We start from the raw sequence: 23,150 nt of genomic DNA on the forward strand, positions 1-23,150 counted from the left end.
ATGACTTAGAAGTCCTTCACACCTACCCATGCTCTGAGAAACCACACAGAGACAGCAGGCAGTTACAGAGACTCTCAACCCCTCTGTCCAACAGGAGCCACCTGAGCTCTGCTGGTGCCAAACCCTCCCACTGCAGCCTGCGCAGAGCGCTGCCTTCGCTCTCCATCCTCCCTTTCATGTTTCCACCACCCAAGATGAAGCTTCCCATTTCTGGATCAGGATGACTAATTCTTTTCTCAGAAAACCTGGACAAGTGAATAATATTATTAAAAAGTTTTATCATTTATTGAACATAAAATACCTATCAAAAATCTGTTACCTAGCAATAATAGTAACAATTAACAACAACAACAAACAAGTCACAGTTAGGGATGGCGACATCAGCCAGAACAGTCACAATTAATAACCACCACCACCACCACCACACGACTTAGCATCTGAAGCCAGTTAGCTGCTGCTCTCAGTGTCGTTGGTTAGGCTTTCCGCAAGGTCACTTAACCCAGCTTTGTTCAGCGCAGTGATCAGGTTCTCGGGGGTTGCGTGTGCGCCTTCCTGATCCTGCCAGGCAACCAGCAGCTGCTTAGCTCTCATCTTCATGTCCTCGCTGTCTGACTCGATCTGCCGTATATCGGAATCCTTCATCTCCAAGTAGGGGGCCAAGCCCTTCCACTGCTCCCCAAGCCTGTTTGCAAATGACTCAATTTGTTCACCCGTCATGGCTTTGTCCCGTTGTACCTCTGGACCTGGGGGGGGAAAAAAAGAATCACAGTGAGACGCAGGGAATGTCTCCAGATACTGCACGTGAATCTTCCCTGATCTGCCCCATTTTAAACCTCCTATTTATTTACTAACAGACCAACTTACACCTTTCCTTCAGTTGTGAAAACCTCCTCATGAGCTCTGAGAACAGATGGATTTTTACAATGTCCCTTATTGCACATGGTAAAGAAAATTTTGGGTTTTATGTATCTTCCGTTTGAGAGAGAATTGTACCTGAAGTACATCAGAACTGCCTCCTCCAAATGAAAACAAGGATTTTGACAAGTAGCCTGCAATTTTCAATATGAGTCAACTACAATATTAAAAGTGATCTTTAACATTTAATTGTCTTCTGGACTTATTTTAGCCACTTACATGGAGTTAACCTGGGTAAAAAATAGTTTGCTTCCCTTTTACTGAGTTACTAAAGCCTCATGTTCCTATTAGCAGCAGGATTGTGAATCAGATAGTAACTTTATGTGTAGTCAGTACTTCAAGGAATTTTCTGCCATTCTGGCATCAAGATGAAAAACATGGAATACTGTGCTCTGCTGAGAAGGCAAGCATGGCAGTGATTACACAGGTGGGTTTGCACATTTATAGCTTATCATGGTCTACAATCTATGGCTTACCACCTATGTTTATTTCACACTGTTTTAAAGAAAAAACCCTAAAGACTGAATTATTTATGCATAGAAATTCATCATACTCTTAATTTTTAATAAATACCTCACCCTCATGCCACCTGAAAAGCCAGCTGGCATGGAGTGGAAGCTTCAACTCTCTCCAGCACTTATCAGTCAGAGTCATTTATCTGAACTAAACCCACTACATCGAGGGGAAAGAATGGAAGATCACGAACAACAAAACAATAAAAGCACTCAGATCATTTCCATTATTTCTAAGCACAACGGTGTATAGCAGACCACAGCTCTATCTTTGCTTTAAGACAAGATTTAAAGAAAGATGTAAATTCAACACAGTAAAGCTCCGAAGGCTGCTTCAGGCAGCGTTAAGCTGAAGAGAACTTCGTCACTACCGGCAAGCGGACTGTAGAAAAGGTCAGGTGCTGGATGGAAAGGGGCAACACCAGAGAGATTCACAGAGGCCTACAGAAGGCTTTCCACTAACAGAAAAATCTTTCAACAAAATCACGAAGTCCACGGGTAACCAGCAGTACCCGGTGTGCGAATTCCACGCCCTGCACACCCCACCTGCCCACGCTGGATCCAAGAGCTAGCATACAGAGATGATACAACACGCAAGGGAGAAGGTGCTGCGAGATGAAGGCATGAATGAGGAAGGAAGAAGGCAGATGCACAGACACAGGAGACAGGGAAGGACACTCGGGAGCACGACATACCAGGGTTACAGGCAAGAGACAAAAATGGAATGACTGGTTCATGGAGAGGAACAAGAGATGACATTTGTCAGGAAGGTTGCTTTTCTCACAGAGAAGCTTTTGCCTTTAAGATATTTTAAATGAAGAGGAAGTAAAGATCTCAGAGTTGGAATATATCCATTTCTGAAAGTCCCATGACTACCCACCCCAGCAGGGGCTAGAGGCAGATGCTTACCCATGGCAATTAAAGGGCAGAAAGAACAGGAAAGCAGGGCAAGGAACACTCGGGTCAGTTTTTACACAGCAATGCTGGCATTTTAGCTATAAACACCTACTAACACTGTAAACACACGCTACACAGCAGAAAAGGTGGAAGAGGGTCCTAATGAAGCTCCTAATCCAACAAGTTGGACACTTTCAGCACTGCAGGCCACGAGACTGAGAGGTTGCTACTGGTGCCCTGTGTCCCAAAAAGGCTGCACTTTTTGGTACAAACGCTAGGGTTCAAGTTAGAAGCACTGGGGTAACCAGGACTGGTGACCCTCTGTAGAAACTATGATAAAACACAGCTTCTACAATACACACCAAGAGAGAAACTGAAAAGACTGAGAACATGCAAATCTTACTTTCATTGTTTTCTTTTAATAAAGCATCATTATCTTCCTCATCTTCATCTTCGCCTGTTTTTATTTCTTCAGAAGGAGGCTACAATGAGAGAACTAAACATCACTGGATGAATTTTGTGTTTAAAGAGAAATTTTACAGCTCTGTGATGGTCCCTGGCATGTGTGTTAGAACGGAAAATCTGACATGATCCCACATGAGACTTAAAAGTCCCCCACAGTCTCTTGTATCCAAAACACCAGTAACAAGTATTCTAATAAAACAGCATTAACTAAAAAAACCTAATGAAAGTATCCACTGACTTCACAGGATTCTCTCCCATTCTTTTCACAGTAACTACAACTAAGTATTACATACATAGCTGTAATACTCAAAAAAAAAACCCCAACAAAAAAACCACCAATAAAAAACCAAACCAAAACCAACTTCTCTTAAGACTACACTGATGAACATTTTTTAAAAGAATTATTATTATTCCTCACTAATTTTATTCCTCACTCAGGAATTCCTCAAAGTTTTCTGTACTTTCAAACTTCTCTGTACAGTAGTTAAAAGTGGCAAACAAATAAGCAAACCACAAACTTCTCACTCTCCGATTTAGGTATTGATCAGCCAAGATGAACAAAAGGCTGCTTCTTTTCCTATGTTTCAATCACAGGCCTTATCTACGTATTTCTTTCTTGCCGTAACATTTGGTACATGACAGTAGTACCATCAGGAATACTATATACAGTGATACCTTAATATATTAAACAGCTTTTCCCTCCCAGTATTTTTGCTAAAATTGCTATTAGCATCTAGTTAACTCTGATGGCTGAACAAACAAAAAAGCTATATATTACAACCCAACCTTTACACCTCAGTGGTTTCACATTACAGACAAGGAAGGTCTCAAATACAGAAGCATGGGTTCATATCCGCAAGAAATTGCTGGTTGTGTGCTAAGTCAAAGGTTTAGAAAATGCTCCCTTCCCCAACTGTTAGTCTCTCTTATCGTTGCCTATAAAGTGATCTGAAAGACCCCTCCCTGGCCTCAAATTGGTACCGTTGAACATGCAAAGGGTTAATGCCTTAGATTTAGAGCTCCACAAGGTCTGTTTTTCTTTCCATATTTTACAAGTCAGGGGGTTGATAGAAGAGCTCTGGTAAATTGTGCTGTGAAGCTCTGGTAACACTTCAGCTGCGTACCTTTCCCCTTTACTATGGGCTGCCATCCCAGTAGCCACAGCTACTGATATTCATGAGCCCTAACACCAGCTTATACTTTCAAGAAAAATGGTTTGCACTGCAACACGGAACCCAAATAGCTGGGTACAAATATATTCCTGTCTACCAACCCAGCAGAAAAACTTGGGATTGCCACAGCTGTTTGCTCACAGAACACACGGCAGAGCTCAGCAGTTACTTGGTGAGTCAACATTATTCAGTTTAATGTTACTGGGATCTTCATCAATTAGATCAATTTTACTTGCAATTTTTACTTCACAAGCTTTTTTTGCTGTGGTTTTTGTGCCCCCTCCCTCCCCATGCACCAAATGGATTGCAGAGAGACAAGCAGGAAGTCAAATGAATTCAGCATTTATTATTATAGGATAATATTACTTACAGGCAGCTCCTTGGCTAATTTGATTACCATGTTTTCTAGATATTCGGGTAAACTCTTGAATTGTTGGTTTGTTGGCTGGAAGAAGTGGGGACTTCTGCGAGCTAGAAGTCTCAATGCTCTCCAGCCATAGTTAGAATTGTTCACAGCCCTGTGATAAAATACAAGATTGGTTGGTAACAGCCTGTTATCTGTAAAAGCACAGAAAAAGATCTGAGTCATTTCCTAATTAATAGAATTCTGTCCAAACTTAAGTTTTTTGTACATTATTGGAGTCCTGCACAAATGTTACTAATACAGACAACAGTGTTTTCTTTATCAATCCAAACATGAAAGAGACCAAAATAAAGTGAAACACAACAAAGATTGACATACTTATACTTATTTTCAACCATGTTTTCAGGATCTGCTTGTTCAATAGCTTCTTCAAAAAACTCCTCCAACGTTGGCATATATTCCCTAAAAAATAAAATAAGGAGCTTAATACTCCTCACAATCTACTCTAAAATAGCTGGATTTCAGTTCCTTCATACACATCTCAAGCTTATCCACAGAAGAAAATAATCCCAAAAAACAACTTACTCAAATTTAACAATTGCAAATAAGCAAAGTATGTTTGATACATGCTGCTATAAAACTATTTACTGCATAACCACTGAAGCGTACCAGTAGTCGCCTATTACATGTATTTAAACCTTCTGCTATACCAAAAAGTGACATGAACATCTGTCAATATCATTCAGCGAAAAAGGACTATGGGACGTAAGACAAGAATTCTGGCGATAAGGAAATGAGACTTTCTGTGTTAGAAACATGCTGCCACTTGCACAGCTCACAAGCACTCAGGAGTGTAAAATGGTTGTCAGTTTTGTGCAATTTGATAGGGCAGGACAAGTAAAACGTGGCTCTTTACCCGCCCACCTTCCCCATTTCAGTTTCATCTGCTACCAGAGAAAGCTAGACTACTATTACTCCCAATTTCAATTATTTATGATCATTAATTTTAGAAGGGGAAAAATATCAGGAGACTTAATGTTGTACTTAATATCACATCTTAGTGGCTCCCTGACTTGCTCAAACATGTTCATTTCACCCCCCATGGTGATCCCTGTACCTTCTGCTGAAGGTATTTCAGTTAAAGTACATTCAATACAGGTCTGAGTCTACAGGTGTCAGGAGAAATTGACTTATTTGAAGTGGACTGAAAAGCCTCTGAACTCCTGGACTCAAAGAGATGTGATCAGTGGCATGAAGTCCAGCTGGAGGCCTGTCATTAGTATATGCCAGGGCTTGATACCGGGGCCAGTACTATTTAGCACCTTCATTACCGACCTACTGATAATGGGACAGAGTGCACCCTCAGCAAGTTTGCAGACAATGTAAAACTGTGAGAAGCGGTTGATAGACCAGAGAGTTGTGCTGCCATTCAGAGGGACCTCGACAGACCAGAGGAATTGGTGGACAGGAACCTCATGAAGTTCAGGAAAGGGAAATGCAAAGTCCCACCCCAGTACATGCTGGGGATTGACTGGCTGGAGAGCAGCTTTGCAGAAAAGGTCTTGGTGGACACCACCACCACCATGAGCCAGCAATGCACCCTTCTGACAAAGGCGGCCAGCAGCATCCTGGGCTGCATTAGGAAAAGGGTTGCCAACAGGTCAAGGGAAGTGATCCTTCCCTTCTTCTGTTCAGCACTGGCGAGATACATCTGGAGTGCTGGGTCCAGTTCTGGGCTCCCCAGCACAAGAGACATGGGTCCATGCAAAAGGCTGTACATGGACAGGAACATTTGACATCCAAGGAGAGGCTGAAGGAGCTAGGACTGTTTACCCTGGAGCAGAGATGGCTGGGGGGCAGTAAATACATGATGGGGACAGTAAAGAAGAAAGAGTCAGACTCAACACTACTCAGTGAAAGTATAAGCAGCAGCTGGCAAAAACTGAAATACTGGAAATTCAACTTAAACATCAGGAAAAAAAACACTTTTCTGTGAGAGTGGTCAAACATTGGAACCAGCTGCCCAGGAAGGCTGTGGAGCTTCCATTCCTGGAGAGACATTCAAAACCCAACTGGAGGAAGGTCCTAGGCAACTTGCTCTAGTTGACTCTGCTTTGAGCAAGGGGGTGGACTAGGTGATCTGTAGAGGTCCCTTCCAACCTCAGCTCTTCTGTGATTTAAAAGACAGTATTTGTGGTTCAGAGGGGACATACTAAAAGGGTGACTGATGTTTCTGTTCTTAGAACAGCTAGCAGTTGCTTCTGAAAGGTATTCAAACCAGTACATAGGAACCACGACCTAAAAAAATAACAGAAACATTCACAATGATCAGGACAGCTTGCTGCTTCGAACACTACAAGCAAGAAATACAGGAACACAGAGCTGTAGGCTACTGTGAGCCAAGATTATCAGTGATGCAAAGCAAGCTCATACTGATCTGTATTTCTCCTACCTAATGTTTGACAGAGACACATCTGCTTCTACAAGGGAACCCAGTGATCAGTCATGGGGAAGGAAGCGCACTGGTCTACAAATCCATTTTAGTTTTTTTTTGAAAAACACGTTTTGCCCAGGAAAGCAGTGCCCCATGCATGTTTAAGTGTAGTATTATCACTGACTACCAGAACCAAAGCCAGCATCTTGAAAACCCATCTGATTTGAATCCTGCTGTATTTGGCACTACGGAAAAACTTAAAAGACAGATTTTATCTGAAAAACAGCTATTTAAAAAGAAGACAGGTAGGGAAGTATTACCCCATTTGAATGAAGACATGAGCAATCAAAGGAAGAAGTTACAGTCACTTTACCACGTCAGTCAGTCACAAAGTCTATGATAAAGACTGTGAGTCTTGGAATTGAATCCAGCTCCCCCGGGATCTTCTCTTTCCTGTTTACCATGGCATGCATTTTCTTGGTTTATCCCCAATTTGTTTAGTTTCTTTTTTTATTTTTTTTTTTTAATTTATTTAAAGAAGTTGCAGCACAATACAATCGTGCACAGGGAATCAAAAGCTTTGGTTCCAAACACAACTCCACCTTTAGCCCTTGGCCTAGTAAAGGCAAGTATCCTGTCAGAGGCCTTCTGCACATCCCAACCTCACAAGAACGGAAGGCACTCCTCTGCAAAGCTCTCAACCTCTGGAAAAGCAATTCCTCCACTCAGGACATCTGCACTGCTAGCACCTCTCCCCAAGCATCCAGCCTTTGCAGCCACTACTAGCAAAGTTCTCTTTGGGAACTGTCCCATTCCTTTTCCAAGTTTTCATACTACATACCATGTCTGCACAAAAGGGGATTATGCTATCTTTAACAAATAGAAAGTTATGTAGCAAAGTACATTTTCAGTATTTCCTACAATTGTGCAAGCAGAAGGATAATCAGTAATTGTATTTTTCTACATCTGCACCACTAGTAGATCCGGTATGCACTGAAACAATGCTTGCTAGCCAATTTCCTCTTATCTAGTATTGTTCAAAGCACATGCCTGCTTGAAAATCATAGCCAAACAGCATGCTAATTTCATTATAGAGCCAGACTTGGCAATCTGCCTTTACTACATAAGGTACTAATTATACAGTCATGCTCTACAAAATGGGAATTTCCATCTGGTTTTTAGCTTAGATTTTACTTTACTAAGCAATGAAAATTACTGACAGCATAAACACCAGTGAAGAAAACTGTAAGATTTTAAGACAAAGATTCATACAACCAACTTCTCTGAAGACACACAGTGAAATGGCATACCATATAAGATCATCTTATATACTTTCCGTATGCCAATTTTGTAATAACTGTAATTTTGTGTGCAGTTGGAGTGCTTAGTTAGCTTTAGACAATGATGTACCATCTTCTACCTACCTACTCTCAGATTTACAAGCTTCCATGTTATCAGGACATAAGTTCCAAAGGCGGGTCAGTTCCTCACTGAAAAGAGAAGCATAAATGCAAATTAAACTCCACATTCATCTTTCTATCATTCCACGCTCCATCATTCACCAAAGACAGACCCATAAAACAACGCTATAGAAATTCTCACCCCAGCCTTTATAACAAAGCATACCATACAAACTTTGTGACACATACATATTAGGAATTACCAGAAGTGACAGAAATCTCACCTGATGTTGCAAATTAGGAAATTATGTATTACATTTCTATTATAATCTCTTGTTGATCTATGGTCAGAAACAGTAACAAACTCCCTTTCCAAACCAGCTAAGGGCAGGCTATTTTGTTGTGATGAAATAATCACTTTCTTTTTCAGAAGGGAACTTTTAGTAAATACTCAGTACAGATCTTGAAACTCAAGATAAGGTCAAAATTTCCACATCTAGGTTGGGTGAACTGTTACAGTGAAAAGACTATAATTTCTCCTAAAGAAGGAAGTGGAAAAATGCAGCACTTACTATCATGCAAAATATGGCACTTTTATTGGAGAAGACATATCAAGAATAATTCTTTGCTCCAGGGATAAAATCCATTGCATAGATACATTTTAAGCAAAAACAAAGACTACAAAAGTATAAAAACTGGTTTGTACTCGTTGGATCACTGATTTTCAGCCTGTAACTTACAGGCTGGTTAAAAGGGGTCTACAAGAGATGACTATAAGGAAAGGAAGTCTACTGCAAATTTTAAAAGAAATTATGTATCCCTTGGCTGTTCTTTCCTGGCAGTTCCAAAATGAGGAAGTTTGAAAATTACTGACTAGAAAAAACAGTCAGTGGCAAAAAAAACCCACAAAAAACCCAAAACCAACTAACCGACCAAAACCCAGAAACCCTGTAACGAAAAAAATCCAACATACTTCCCCATAAGGATTTTTTTGTTTGGTCCTTTCCCTAAGAAGTCCTCTGGAGCTGGCCTCTTTCTCACAGGCCTCATTGGCTTAGAATCAGGAGGTCTAAAGGAAGGGGGAAAAAAAAAAAAGCTCTTTAGTATCAAACCAGTAATATTTAGAGAACAAAATTAAGCCATTTCACTTCAGCTGGTGCTGAGTTAAATCATAATGAAAGTATTCAGAAGGACTGGGATTCTAGGAGTGGAAGGAGGGAGAGGGGAATAGGAATCAGAAGGTAAAGTAAGGATAAGGAAAAGGATTTGCCAGACACCAAAATTAATTCACTCACAGATTTAAAGGTCTATCAGAGTCCCAATAAAGAAAAGAAGTAAATCACATTTATGTCAGCAGCACATACTAAGTATGATCTACCCTGCTGCTGGGATCATCTGTTCTATGATTGCAAGTTCTCTTTCCCCAGGTGCACCTGATTTCATGGGATCAGAGAACAGAGATCCCAGACCACTGAGGTTAGGGTAAGACCTACCCAAGCTGAAACTCTGGCTGAGATCTAAACAAGGAGACAGAACATTTATAAAAGTCAGATTTCATAATTTTACTTCCCCCTTCCCCCCCTCCACCCCCCCCCCCCCATAGTAATTTCTCTCTTCTCACAGCCCCCCTCTCTTTTTTGCAAACAGATGAAGTAATGAAGAGGTGGCTCCACCTGATCTCTCCATAAAAGAAAATCTGCAAAGAGGTAATGACCCAGCTGCTCCTTACTACGAAGAGGCTACAGTCTGTGTGGAATAAATCAGGATGGAGGAGGAATGTTTGGTCACCACCTCAAGATAGTCAAGTAGACATTTGGACTCAAAGTTCAAGTTTTGCCATGAGTGAGCAACTAATTACACAGAAAACCTTTCAATGGCGAAAGCCACCTAATCATAATTTCCTTTCAGGTAAGCGATCACCACCAAGTGGCAAACCTAATAAGGTACATAAGAGGAGAACTGTTACACAAAACTCCAGGTATGCTGGCCCATCAAAGCCATAATGCCAAAGGCTTCGTTAGAGGCAATCCAAAGCGGTATACGGAAAAGTCAGGCACTAATTTCTTCAACCTAGGGTATAGCTGAAGGCAGGAGGAGAGACAATATGCTTCAGTCTCCTCAGTCATGGATCCTTGGTATTAAGAGAACAAAACATTGCCATGAGACAGTAAGGAACGCTCTCCTGAGACCCCGCACATGCATAACCACCGCTTCAGTAACATAATGAAGCCTTAAGACTTTTGGCAGAAATCTAGGAGCCTTCTGCACACACAGAAGGGACATTCAACTATACAAATCTCAAAGTTGTGTGAACCATTAACGTTCATACACATTCTGAAGTTGAACCACCATTTCAAACAAGCAACAGCAAGCTTCTACTTCATAATAGAGTTACCTTTCTTTCACAAAGCTTGGGCAGCCCTCGTTTTTCCATGAGTTCCAGTTTTCTTCAGTATTTAATATATGCTGGAGAAACATAATATTGCACATTATTAGGGTCATAATCACCTTCGGAGTTGACACCAAAGTTTTTAATTGAGCTATTAAAATTAAAGGGAAAACTTTGTTATAGTGTGTGTATTTCAGTCACTATTTTCAAAGTCATCAGTGTAATCTTAGACAGCTGGTTTAGTTTATTCAAAAATAGTGTATCTCCTCTCTTCAATAATTGTGGGAAAGGCTTTATTTCTCCTTCTCTAAACAAGAAAATAGATGCAGCCGAAGTAAAGGAAAAAAGCAAAGCAAAACGACAATTTTTTTTTTAATTTCACTTGCATCTTATTCCCATGTCTTTGGGCACAGCACTCCTTTCGGCAGAGACTTTAAAAAGTTCCGCGCCCCCCCCCAATAACCAATGTCTCCTGTAGGTATATATGCACATTTCCATTTCTCTCCAGGAGAAGGAAGAAAAGCGCATTAATGAAAACATGGGAAAAATATGACTACAAAATAAAAAGATCTTATGAGACCTTTTTTACTGAGATGAGATAAAGAGTTCTCTCAGATATTACATCTATGGTCCAAAAGCCAGTTTAAATCGATACTGCTTTTTTACGCGTTATATAGACTTTGTTCAGACAGGCACCAAAGTACTTACCTCTACCATTTTTGAGAATCTTTCCCCATCTGGAGGATTTTCTGAAAGAAGCTATAATTGGGAGAGAGAGAAAAGAAAAGTTAATTTTGCATTGTATTTGTAGCAGAATACATAGGAAAAAAAACCAAAGAAAATGGTGTTTACTGCTTCAAAGGTCATTGATACAATATTACATGATAAATATTTCTCCATGTAATTTTTATAAAAGTATTTAGTGTACCAACCTGGTAAACCGCTTTTGTAGTATCTTCAATCCAAAGAGACTGTTCATCTGTTAGAACATAGTTTGAACTGGAATTGGAAAAAAAAAAAACACAAACAAAAAACCAACAAAAAAGTGTCACTAAATCAGGTAACTTTTTTTTTTTAAAAAATTTGAAGAGTTTACTTCAAAATAGTGCTGAGGGGACATCATTTACACTACATACTTTCTGAGGGGTGTTAGAGGGGATCTGAAGAAAGTAGTTTGAATGTGCTCTGGTCTGGTCCCATGAATTGATCACTTTTTAGTTTGTGGAGATAATTAGATTGCTTGTGGACTATACTTTCTGGTTTAGCTTCATCCAATAGAAGTTCATTTGCATGACTCAAGATCATACCCTGATGCTAGCCCCAAAGTGCCCACCAAAGCAAGTGGGCACAATGAAGAGACTTACTTCAAAAAAATCTCTCCTAATGCCAGCTAAAGCACTACTGTAGACAAACTATAGTAAAAGAAACAATTAATCTACTGGCTGTATACAGAATATCTCAAAACATTAATTCTTTTAATGAACTGTATAATGAATTGTCATTGAAATGACTTGACACCTCTACAGGACTGAACTGCAATTCAGGAGACCTGGATTGCCTTGGTAAATAACACGGAAAGATAATCTGTAGAATGAGGATAATGATCCTAATCTAGTTTGCAACATTCTTTGAGATCTGTTTATAAAAACCAGTATATTGCAGGTGAAAGACAGCTGCCTTAAATGTTAATCATGATGTGGTCAAGGGCACAGGAAATGAACAGAGAGGTAGGGTTTTTTTCAGCATAACATTAGAGAACAGAGTAGAAAAAAGATAGGGTTTTGTTCTGTCCCATTAATTTACAAATTAATTTATATAACCGTTGTTATTCCTTCCTATTTTAGACAGAATTCTGTAGCACATCAAGAAAAAAACAAATCAGCAACCAATGCCACATCGCAGACTCAAGAGATTCAAAATGATGCCACATACAAGTAGCTTGCATTGGTCTAACAACTTGCTGCTGCCAAAGAGAGGGACTCCTTCCCTCTCATGGCTGGCACTCACCTTAAGCAAGCTTTAGGGGCCTCTACTTCTCCGAGACCCCACTCAACTCCCCAGTTCGGCAGAAAACTAACTCTGCAAAGATGAGCAGATTGGTTTTTTGCTGGTTTAGTAAACTGTGCAAATTTGAGTAAGTCTAATGAACACTAGAACCACTGCAAGGGAGGGCAGAGAGGAGCAGAGAAAGGCAAGAATGAGACCCCCGCTTTCCTGCTGTAAATAAATAAAATAACTTCAGCCACGTCCTGTATTTACCAGTCCAAGGCTCTGCAAGTTTCACAGGAACATTAGAACAAGTAGACATAAACTCTTAAAATATTTTGGTTTATCTCCAAATTCTTAGCTCCCCATCCCCAAAACAGAAAATACTTCCACATTACCTTTTAAATTTGACCTGTCCCTTTAGATACTGAAATAGTATTAGGTACTGCAACAAGATGTGACGGCGAAAGTTACTGTCACTCAGCTGTAAATCCATCAGCTAAACAAAAAAACCAAACAAACAAAAAAAGAATTACACATGTATTTTGAAGACACTAAACATGCGTAAGTGAAAAAATCCAACAAATGTTTTCAGATAAACTAGATAGGGACTGTTTTTACAACAAGATGATGGTAAGTCATTACAGAACCTCTATTCAGTATCACCTATCAGGACAGTGCTCCATAAGGTACTAAGACTGGTAAACTGCCATCTAGCACAATTTAGGAAAGACAGTTATCAAAATTTCTAATGAAATCAAATTTTTAGAAGCATGAGGAACTGCTTGTAAATGTAAACAGTGTATCCCTAGATATTTGCTTAACTAGTTTTATACTGCTAGATTTTACAACATTCACTTTGAAGCGAACAAGAATTTGGAAAAAACAAATACTCATTTTTTTCAGTCACTGAAGGACAGCTTGCTCCCTTTTCCTATGAACTACTGGCTATAACAGAAGGGTTCGGCTACCACAGAAGGGTTCGCTCTCATCAGCACTTGCGCAGTGATACACTGCTTGGTTTCTATCCTATGTGCTGCAGCATGATAGATCATACAAAGGAAACATTTGAACATACTTTAAAGAGAGACATTTGACTATTGGGTGTTAATTAAGCAAGCGGTTCTGTATCTTCTACACTGTTATTTTAAAATTGTCAATTCACAGGTCAAAGGCTTAGGAGGAATTTACCTACTCTTCTATCTCAGAAAGAGAAAACTCATGCTGCATTGAGACTTGCTTTCTGTCATCTACTAATGCATGCATTTCAAAATTAAAGTTACATATTATTCCAAAATGATGACAACAATTTTGGGATTAAATTCAATAGTGTGTTGTATTTTTGAGTTAATATTAGCAGAATTAAAAACTCTCAAGATCTTTTTAGAAGCAATTTTAAACGAGACCATTATGATGCAGAAAATATAGTTAACACATCATCAGCCAAGTTTTGAAAATGTAATTCTAAAGGCAATAAAAAAGCAACAGATCTTTAAATATTTACTCTCTTTTAACTTTCCTTTCTAAATGTAACACATCAAATGCAATAAACAAATAAATAAACGTCAGCTTTACTGCAGACTCTTATTCCAGATATAAAAGTCCCTGAATCACCACCTAACAGAAGGAATCCACACAATGTAATGGGATACCCAGGGAAGCTGTGGTGTCCCTATCCGTGGAGACATTCAAAACCCAACTGGACATAGTTCTGATCAGGCTGCTTGAGCAGCGAGCTTTGAGCAGGGAGGTTGATCTAGACACTGGTTCCTTCCAACCTCAATTAGTCTGTGATTCTGAAAAAAGAAATCGCATACCTTTTCACTAGTTAGGAACTTTGCAAAATATACATGTTCTCCTCCTGTTTTTAGTTCTTCCAACTTTTTTCGGGAAGCCTGAGTGTCGTCCAATTTGTAACTTTTGAAAACTGCCAAAACTTCTTCTGAGTACTATAAAACAGAGTTATTTACCACATGAAAATAGTACAAAAACTTTCTGGTTAGAGAACTACACTAGACTTACTGCCAAGCAAGTAAAATAATTTGTAAATTTGCTATCAGCCAGCTGAAACACCACCCATTTGCCACCAATATGTAGGGCTTCTCTGAACACCACAAATGACAGTGAAAGTGTTATTTATCATTTCAGAACATATAATCATTTGGAGTATTTAAAATATCCTAAGAACAATGTTATGGGTTGTGAACAGTGCACAATCGCTTTGTTGTTTAGACGTTATGAAGAAAAAAGGTCTACATGATGATAGTGCTATATTCAAACTCAATTTAAGTTGTTCAGAATATATACAAAGAAAGGTACACAGGTGAGTTAAATCTGCAGTGCTGCTCTTAAAAGTCAATTCAGAGCCCTAAAGCTGCAACGAAGAAAAATTCAAAAATTTCATCTGAAAGACTTAAGCCTGGCCTAATTCAGAGAAACTGAATCAATGTGGGGTTTTTTTTGTAGTGGGTTTTTTTGTTTGTTTGTTTTGAAAACTGAGAATGTAGACCTCATTAACTAGATTTATATTAGAATGTCTGAGCAGATATTACCTTCTATTACCAGAACATAAAGAATGAAAATTAAAAAAAAGTCTTCTTGCTATTAGATAAACAGCGAGTGGCAAATTGTGAAGAAACAGGTAGCTTAGCAATACATCATCCTCAACATTCATGCTAAACAAAATTGGAACAACTGGCTGAAGTTCGAGTCATTGCTTCTATGAAGAGATTTGTTTCATTAGAAACCTATCATCTTTATGATCCCACTGAGATCAATATGACTATTCAAAAGTAACATCTAGGACTAGGTAGAACTATTTTTCTTCTTGGGAGGAAAAAACCCCAAACCCACAAGTTCTCCGTTTTGCAGCTGATGAATCAAAAAAAGGTACTTCTGACATTGTTTCAACACATGAGGTCTTTCTGTTAGTGACTTAGGCAAGTTTTATTACTGGATTTACTGTACATCTTAATATACTGTTTATTGTCAAAGGCTCACTTTAGAAAACAGCAAAATGCATTTCCTCATGCATTATTATTTTTCAAAGGCATTAGCAGTTGAACTGTACTATGCTTATGCAGTCACTCTTCTACTGGTATAAATGGTTATTTTTACTTAGGCTGAATGCTTGAAAGCATGAACTCAGATTACCTTAAGAAAAGTTTTCCATGAGACCTTCTCATAGCACTGCACAGGATTTCTAAAATAATCTTGAAGTGACCAGAATTTTCTATACAGGTTATAATCTATTGGAATGGAACTGGGGGGGGGGGAAAGAAAAAAATATTCAAATGGTTACAAAAATCCATATTGAAAGCGATATATTAAATTCAAGTCCACTCAGGAACGTGCAATCCCAGAAATGAATTTTTTAAGTGAAATAAGTCAACAGTGAGCCCTTACAAAGAAATGTGTAATTCAGAATTTGTCCCTAAAAGAGTTTTCCATCCAGTCTACTGTTACTTTCTCACCATAAAAGCAAAAAGAGCGTGAAACTCTTAAGATCCCTTTTTCTTACTATATGCAGAATGAAGAGGAACACAGCTTTTTCTCCTAAAAGCATGTACAGCATGTACTCAGAATCCGTCAATACATCTTACCAGAGCAAGTTTTGTCAAAGTAATGGGGAAAATTGTGAAAGAGAGAATAACAGTGGTTCTCAGCCAGGGTATGCAACTTTTTCCAATAATCTGTAGACTTCTTTCCTCTTCCAGGCATCTCCACTTAAACAGATTAAGACACTACCAGGTTGTATCTAATCTTGAGAGGACAGGAGGTAAGCAGAATTCTGAGTACAACTATTTGGGTATTTCCCAAATAGCTCTTTATTTTCACTTTATAAAATTTTGTTTCAACTATTAGAATTGCTATAAGCTCACCAACTTGTTGGTGCTTCATCATCTCCCATTTCACCTTCTTCTACATCCATTCCTTCTTCTCTCTCCTCAGTGTGCTAATAGGAAAAAATAATTAAAAACTTATACAAATATCACTATAATTTACGTACCGTTTTCATGGTGTTCTTTATTTTAAACATTCTACTACACTTTAGATCAGAAAGCTTAAGTGGGTAATTCAAAAGATCTCTAAAGTATTATTCTGGTAAAATGCGCAACAAATTCCTGTTTTAACACCTTACTACACTTTGCAATGGTATCCTGACTTCTGAAAAAAAGCTGAAGGGACTATTCTCCATTCACTGTAAGGAAAACTTAGTACAGTTAAGTGACAGTGCTCATCCCTCACAATCAAATCAATTTTTTTCCCCTCAAAGTCTGCACAGTTTAACGTACCAGGTAACATGCCCATTTCCAGAATCAGCAGCTTGATCTGGAAGAGGGACAACCCAATTATGAACATACAGTTCTGAACGTTATGCACAGTAGTGCATTTCTGCGCCAACAGTCTTGCACGTTTCCTGCAGAATGAGTGAAAAACGACATAGGAATTTTCACCTTCTGTCCTAGAGTGCTCTCATGTTCATTGGTATTGAAAACAGTGACGTTTTCCAGGTTAAATTGACTCTGCAAGTTAAGTCCTGTGAAAAACAAAAAGTCAGTCTTAGAGGCTGTGAAATTCATAAGTCTGTTAATTCAGTTGCTTATGAGATGCTGATATTAAATTCTCAGAAACAGCATTCAAAAACTTGTGTTTGAAATCACAACAAATGAAAGTCACAATATCAAGGGTACAGACAAGAACTAAGATACAAGTGCAAAGTGATTTTCTCCAACTGAATCTGGTCTGCAACCATCATAAACTTAAAAGATTCACCATATGTAGTCTTTGTTAGATGTTAAGTGTGATGAAATGCAAAAAATCTCACCTGACTTTTCTGAAAGCGGAAATAACCTAGCCAAGAACAGCTGAATTCTTCCACAGAAGACTGTGTTTTGTGACTTGGATAATCTTCTTAGGAGGTCTAAATATTGTAAAAAGTAAAGAATATTAGTATTTATCCCTCTTTCAATTTCTCACACAGTAGAGTTTAAGACTTAGTAATTACATGACCTACATAGCTAATGAAAGGAAGCTAAGATTTGTAAGTTTAAATGCTAGTAACTTCAAATCAGCCATATTTTTTCCAAACGCATTCTGTCAATTCTCCTAACACCCTCAACAGCAACAAAAAATAAATTCAAATGAATCCTACTCAAATACAGCCTCTGATATGGGCCTTGTCATTGCTGAGGAATAAATATTTCTCAGATGTTCTGCTATAAAGACCTACACTGATGAAGAGATTTCCCTAAGGTCAGAATGACTTTTACATTAATCAGCAAGACTCATGAATATCTGCTAAGAAGAAAGATGAGTGATCTGTCTTTTAACTTCATTACTTATTGAACACATCTGAATGTAAGTCAAATTTTTAAACTCACTTTCATTTGCTGAGATAGGGAGTTCTTTAATTCCCCACCCCCGCCCCGAAAAACCGTAACTCACCATTGCACATTCGTAGCAAGTAATTTTTCCCTGCAGAATAAAATGTATTCTGAAATGGAGTAAAGGTATTTAGATCATTAAGGGAACACAAAACTTTCTTGAGCAGAATTTAAATCAATCACAAGCCATGAGTAAGTACGCGTCATTCCTACTATTAACTCTAAATTTGAGTTTTCCCTTAAATAAGAGGCAGGTTTCACAAAAAGGCAACATAAAACAAGCAGTCCCACAAATTCCAAAAAAGCATGAAACACAACGTTTAAATCCAGCCTCCACACAGAAAAAAACGCGTATGACAATGAACTGTAAGAGCAGCATCCACATTTTTTTCCTGGAGCACACTAATTTTTACACTCACTGACTTTATTATTCCATGCATTATTTATACACAAATGCAAAGAGCAATACACAAAAGATTTAGAGCATTCACAGTACTAGTAATTTGGCAGCAGGAGAAAGAAATTGATAGGTACTTGAATTAACAATAAAGAACAGTTTGTGAACATATGGGGGGGGGGGGGGGGGGGGGGGGGCGCACAATGTTATCTGAAACAACAGCCTGAACGAATACCTATGGGAGGTAGTCCTGGTTAGGAAATCCAGGTTAGGAAAACACAGAGAAACTGGAATGCTTTTCAGGTGTTACCTATAGAGTTGCTCACACTCGCGGTCCCTGCAGTTCTGCCAAAGAGCAAACCAAGGATACCAAGATCCAAGATTTCTTATGATCTTGGAATAAAATGCAGGCAGCTTAGGACTTCTGCCTGAGACCCTGAATTCCCTCTTTAATTAACAGTGCCTGCAGCACAAGAAGCTCAGCAGCCTGTCGCAGCAGCTCTTCTCCTGCTACAGGACCATGGCACAGCAAGAGCATAAAACCCTCACAGAGGCCTCAAAACACCAATTGTTCCTCAAGAGCAGAAACATTTTAGGCCAACATATTCACTATTGCTATAGTCCTGTAATGGCGAGCTCATTAAGGAAGTGACCAAGAAGACTTCTTTCCCTGCAAACTGGAGATTGAGGAATCTCCTGCAGCTCTGAGGAAGAAGCTGAATAATAAGTCAAGAGAAGTTACTCATACAAATTGTGCATTGGAGGTTAAATTTCCAGTTTCTAAATGTGACAAACACTGTATACTGTAGAGAAAGGAGTCAGAAATAGAACACCAATCAAAATTATGATTTCTTTTGTTATTAATCATCTGACCTTTGCTGCCTGGACATTTTTAAGCCTCAAAACAAAATGTGCTCAATGCTTCTACTATCTTAACACAAACAAATACAGAGACATTTAAAATCTGTTTGTAAAAATGGTTCAGGTAGACAGAAGCTTTGGCACAACTATATCACATTTTGGAAAAATGCCTACCGATTTCCATGTAGCAACATTTTTCTCCACAAAAGTGAAAATTTTGTCACACTGATCCAAGGGCAGGCAATCCAGAACATCCCCCAGAAGCACAAAAGGGGTTGATGCAGTGCAGATACCTACGAGGAACAGGAATATTTTATTCAGCAAATTTGAACTGAAATGCAATAAAGATGCATGGCAGTTGAGGGACATTATGTTAAAAAAGAAAAAAAAAACTTCTCCTGGGTTCCTACAAATGCTAACAAAAAGCTTGGGCTAAAGCATGAACTTCCATTAAAGCTATTTCTATATGTACACACATGCAGATGAGCTTTGCAAGAGCTTTGCACTAACTAAAACAAATAACTGTTCTAAAAACCTCAAAGTCTGAAACAATGTCGCATCTCTTTGCAGACTGCAAGTGAACTCTTTCAGACTTCTAAAACCACCGTTAATTACACTACACACACCCATGAAGTTTGAGAGTCTTTTCCTCACGCAAAAGGCTGCTAAAGCAGTGCCCCAAGTCTGTCTACCCATGCTCTGTAGTTTGGTAGTGTCTGCATTCCTCATAATCACAGGTCTTGTTATTCTGCAGTTCATAAAACATACATGTAGTTGAGCTATACTTACTAAAACAAACTAGTATTTGATGGGCAAGGTGAACAAATAAACAAAGGGAAAAGCACGAAAGCCTCTTCAGAAGAGATTAGCACAATGATTTCTGATGCAAAAGACAGTTATAGAAACAGATTCAAGTATCTAAAAGACAGCCATGTACTGACAGGTCAGTACTGGGACACAAGCACAGATATCCAGGAGAAGTTATTTCTGGCTCTGCAGCAAGTGACAGAGAAACCTACAAGTCATTTAACCTCTCTGCCTCAGTGGTCTCACCTCTGAAATTACGATGGGAGACTTCTAAGCATTTTACAGTGGTGGACAAAGATAGAAAATGCTAATTATGTTGCAACCAATGCCATGCATCTTCCTCTACTAAAAAAAACCAACCAACCAACCAGATTCCAACACAAATGTCGCACATATAACTGAATTTAATATTATACTTCACTTCTCTTGTGAAACAGACTTAATAACCACTAGTGTAAGGACCACATATTATCAAAGCTAACTGCTGTAGATGGTTTACAAAAACCAAGATTTTAAAATTCCCCTAAATGGCCCCTAAAACAGATTTTAGAGAAAGATGCTCACCTTCTGTGACTCCATTAATAGCAAGAGAAATAATTGCCAGGAGATTTTCACACGGAGCTTTGTTTATCTAAACAAACAGAACAGTGTTAAACTTCTGTATTCTGACCTAAATATATTTAACAAAACTAAAGTTCTTGTTTCCAAGTAGTCATATTTAAAAAAAAACTGACATTCAACTTACCAAAACGTCAAACAATATATTAAATCAGACCTGTCAGTTAACTATATAAAGTTTTTATTGAGTGAGCAACATTTCTTGACCGCTTCCAGCCATTAAAGCCCTACAATACCTACTATGCAGAGAGAGTAATTTACCTCTGAAAATTAATATCCCACATTCAGCCTTCATTCAAGTAACTCCAACAAGAACATTCTTTGATTCCCTTCATCATTCTTTTCAGCTGACAGGCAGCTTTGTTACGTGCTAGTAACAGATAACCCAACTCCACCCCACTTTTAAAGTACAGTGGTAGAATAATGCCTATTTGTGAACTAGAATTTTAAGACAGAGCAGACTTGCATAAGCATTACAAAGAACTGCTGGAAAAGGCTAAGTCAACACCTCTTGCTATAGTGTGGTATCTGTAAAATACTGCCATTCTGCCCTACCTACCAATCTCCTTTAATCATCTATACTCAATCTTAATTAGATAACTTTTACATAATACATGTTTTTAATAAACAGTATTTCCTTATACTAAAGTAAGTTGCTGTTAAATTAATACATTAACTTACAAACAGAAATTCGAGCTTTATCAAGACGTAAGATGTAGCAGTTTAGAGTACTTACTATTTCTTCTTCTACAATAACTCGAAAAGCTTGATCCAAGGTACACTTCTTTTCATTTTCACTGCAAATGCAAACATTCCACATCAGTTAATAACAACTATTAGGGACAGGAGTACTAGAAGTTATCTGAATAGGCACCTTTTAAAATCAAGCAGCATTTACTCACCTCCCAGGAATCTGGTTAAATGCGTTCAACAATGGCTTGATACTTTTGTTATTCAGAGCCTCTCTGGCGGACGTCTACCAAAATGTAAAGAAAGGTTACAAAACCAGAAGAATCTCCTTCTTCCTCTACCCAACAGCGGACAGAAATACTAAGGAATCTATTTGCAACACACCACGTGTCAGTTTACAAAGAGAACTCTGTAACAAGTAGGGCAAATAACAAATGCCTAGCAAATTAGGCACGTGAGCTAGCAGAGCATCACACCTCAAACCTGCACTAACAGTGCGTTACAAATAGCAGTTTTAAGTGAAACACAGAGGAATACGCTGTTGTGACCCACCCTGCATCTGCAACAGTTTCAAGTCCCGCGCACACAACTTCACCTGCCTCATAGGCAGGTTATGGTCGTTTGGGACACGACTCCTGCTAACAAGATGGTCTAAAAATTGCTATACCCTGTAACGAAATCAATCTAATGGAGGCAGTGTCTGTGCCTCCACCACTTCTGTGCAAATCCCATCCCCTTTGTCCGACAAACTGGGCCGCAAACGGCGAGATCCAGAGGCCTGGCTACACATCCAGCCCCACCTGCTCCGGCAACGGAACAGCGTCATTCAGCAGCGGCGCAAAAGAGAGAAGCGCAATAAGCTACGGACGTCTTGCTGCGGGGGTTACACCAGAATTTAATTCCATTTTATTTTACATTAACTTTCGTTAAGTAAGCAGCAGATCCTCCCCTTGGCGGGCTAGGCTGAGCCGGTACGAAGCCCTGTCCCCAAACGTATACCGCTTTATCTCAGCTGCGCTGAGCGCTCGTTAAAGGAGCGCCCGGGCCCCTCCCCAGCGGGAGCCCCGGCCGGGCCTGCCGGCCCAGAACCGGGCAGAGGCGGCGCGGCCCGGCCGCTCAGGCGGAAGGGGAGGCGGGCGGGCGGGCGGCGCGGGGAGGCAGAGCCGTACACCGGCGCGCAGACGCAGTCTCCCGCCCGCCCGGTCCCCCTGCGAGCGGTAGCGAGGGAGGGGAGCCTCCACCCCCGCCCGGGCCCGGCCGGGCTCACCGTGAAGCGGAGCCGCGCCTCGGGCAGGCTGAAGAGCGGCGGCGACATCGCTCCGACTGAACGACGCTCCGCGACGCGCGCCGATGACGCCATACTCCTCCGAACGGCGCTGCGTACATCCCGGAGACGCCCCGCCTCCTCTCCTCTCCCCGCCCCATGCGGACCGGGAGCGGGGCGGGACGGGGCGCAGCGGCCGGGGAGCGCCGCGCGCGGGCGCCGGGTGGGGGCGTCGCTGCGGGCGGCTGTTCCTAGGCGGTGCCGGCGCCTCGCTCTCGCCTCCCGCCTGGGGCTGAGCGCATGCGCGGCAGGCGGCCGTTGGGGCGGGAGGGGGCGGTTGCAGCGCAGTGGTGAATGCGGGAGGGGGAGCGGAGCCGGCAGGCTGTCGCGCTTGTCAGCAGGGTATTGTCAGAGTGAAAATTACTTTAAAAGATTAACGTGTGGGAGAGTGGCAGATGTGGTGGTTGTTTCTCGTGATAGCCACCTCAGAGACACAGTCTACCACCATCTTCAAAGTATCACTGAAGGAGGAATAATTAGGAATTTTAATATCATCGGTAAAATCACCTCAGGACTAACAATTCACAGGTTG

The 23,150-nt window shown here is 40.1% G+C and overlaps 1 protein-coding gene across 4 annotated transcripts; it reads right to left on the reverse strand.

The window, feature by feature from the left end:
* Positions 1-258: 258 nt before the first annotated feature.
* On the reverse strand, positions 259-22,829 carry THOC1 (THO complex subunit 1). 4 transcript variants are annotated; one of them, XM_075142015.1, is made up of 22 exons: positions 22,562-22,710; positions 21,507-21,580; positions 21,341-21,401; positions 20,551-20,617; positions 19,354-19,472; positions 17,983-18,031; positions 17,363-17,458; positions 16,992-17,074; positions 16,416-16,489; positions 15,688-15,796; positions 14,352-14,483; positions 12,933-13,033; positions 12,556-12,627; positions 11,481-11,547; positions 11,257-11,307; positions 10,555-10,625; positions 9,133-9,228; positions 8,184-8,249; positions 4,704-4,787; positions 4,332-4,479; positions 2,728-2,806; positions 259-743 (listed from the first exon to the last, which is right to left on the reverse strand). In XM_075142015.1, the coding sequence occupies exons 1-22, from the start codon at positions 22,652-22,654 to the stop codon at positions 448-450; spliced, it is 2,088 nt and encodes a 695-aa protein (XP_074998116.1). In that variant the 5' UTR covers positions 22,655-22,710; the 3' UTR covers positions 259-447. The 4 variants fall into 4 exon arrangements, with proteins under 4 accessions (XP_074998116.1, XP_074998117.1, XP_074998119.1 ...); XM_075142016.1 differs by lacking the exon at positions 12,556-12,627 and having other exon boundaries at positions 22,562-22,829; XM_075142017.1 differs by lacking the exon at positions 2,728-2,806 and having other exon boundaries at positions 450-743.
* Between the last annotated feature and the right edge of the window lie 321 nt (positions 22,830-23,150).

The sequence above is a fragment of the Calonectris borealis genome, chromosome 2 (genome assembly GCF_964195595.1).
Source record: "Calonectris borealis chromosome 2, bCalBor7.hap1.2, whole genome shotgun sequence".
NCBI lineage: Eukaryota > Metazoa > Chordata > Aves > Procellariiformes > Procellariidae > Calonectris > Calonectris borealis.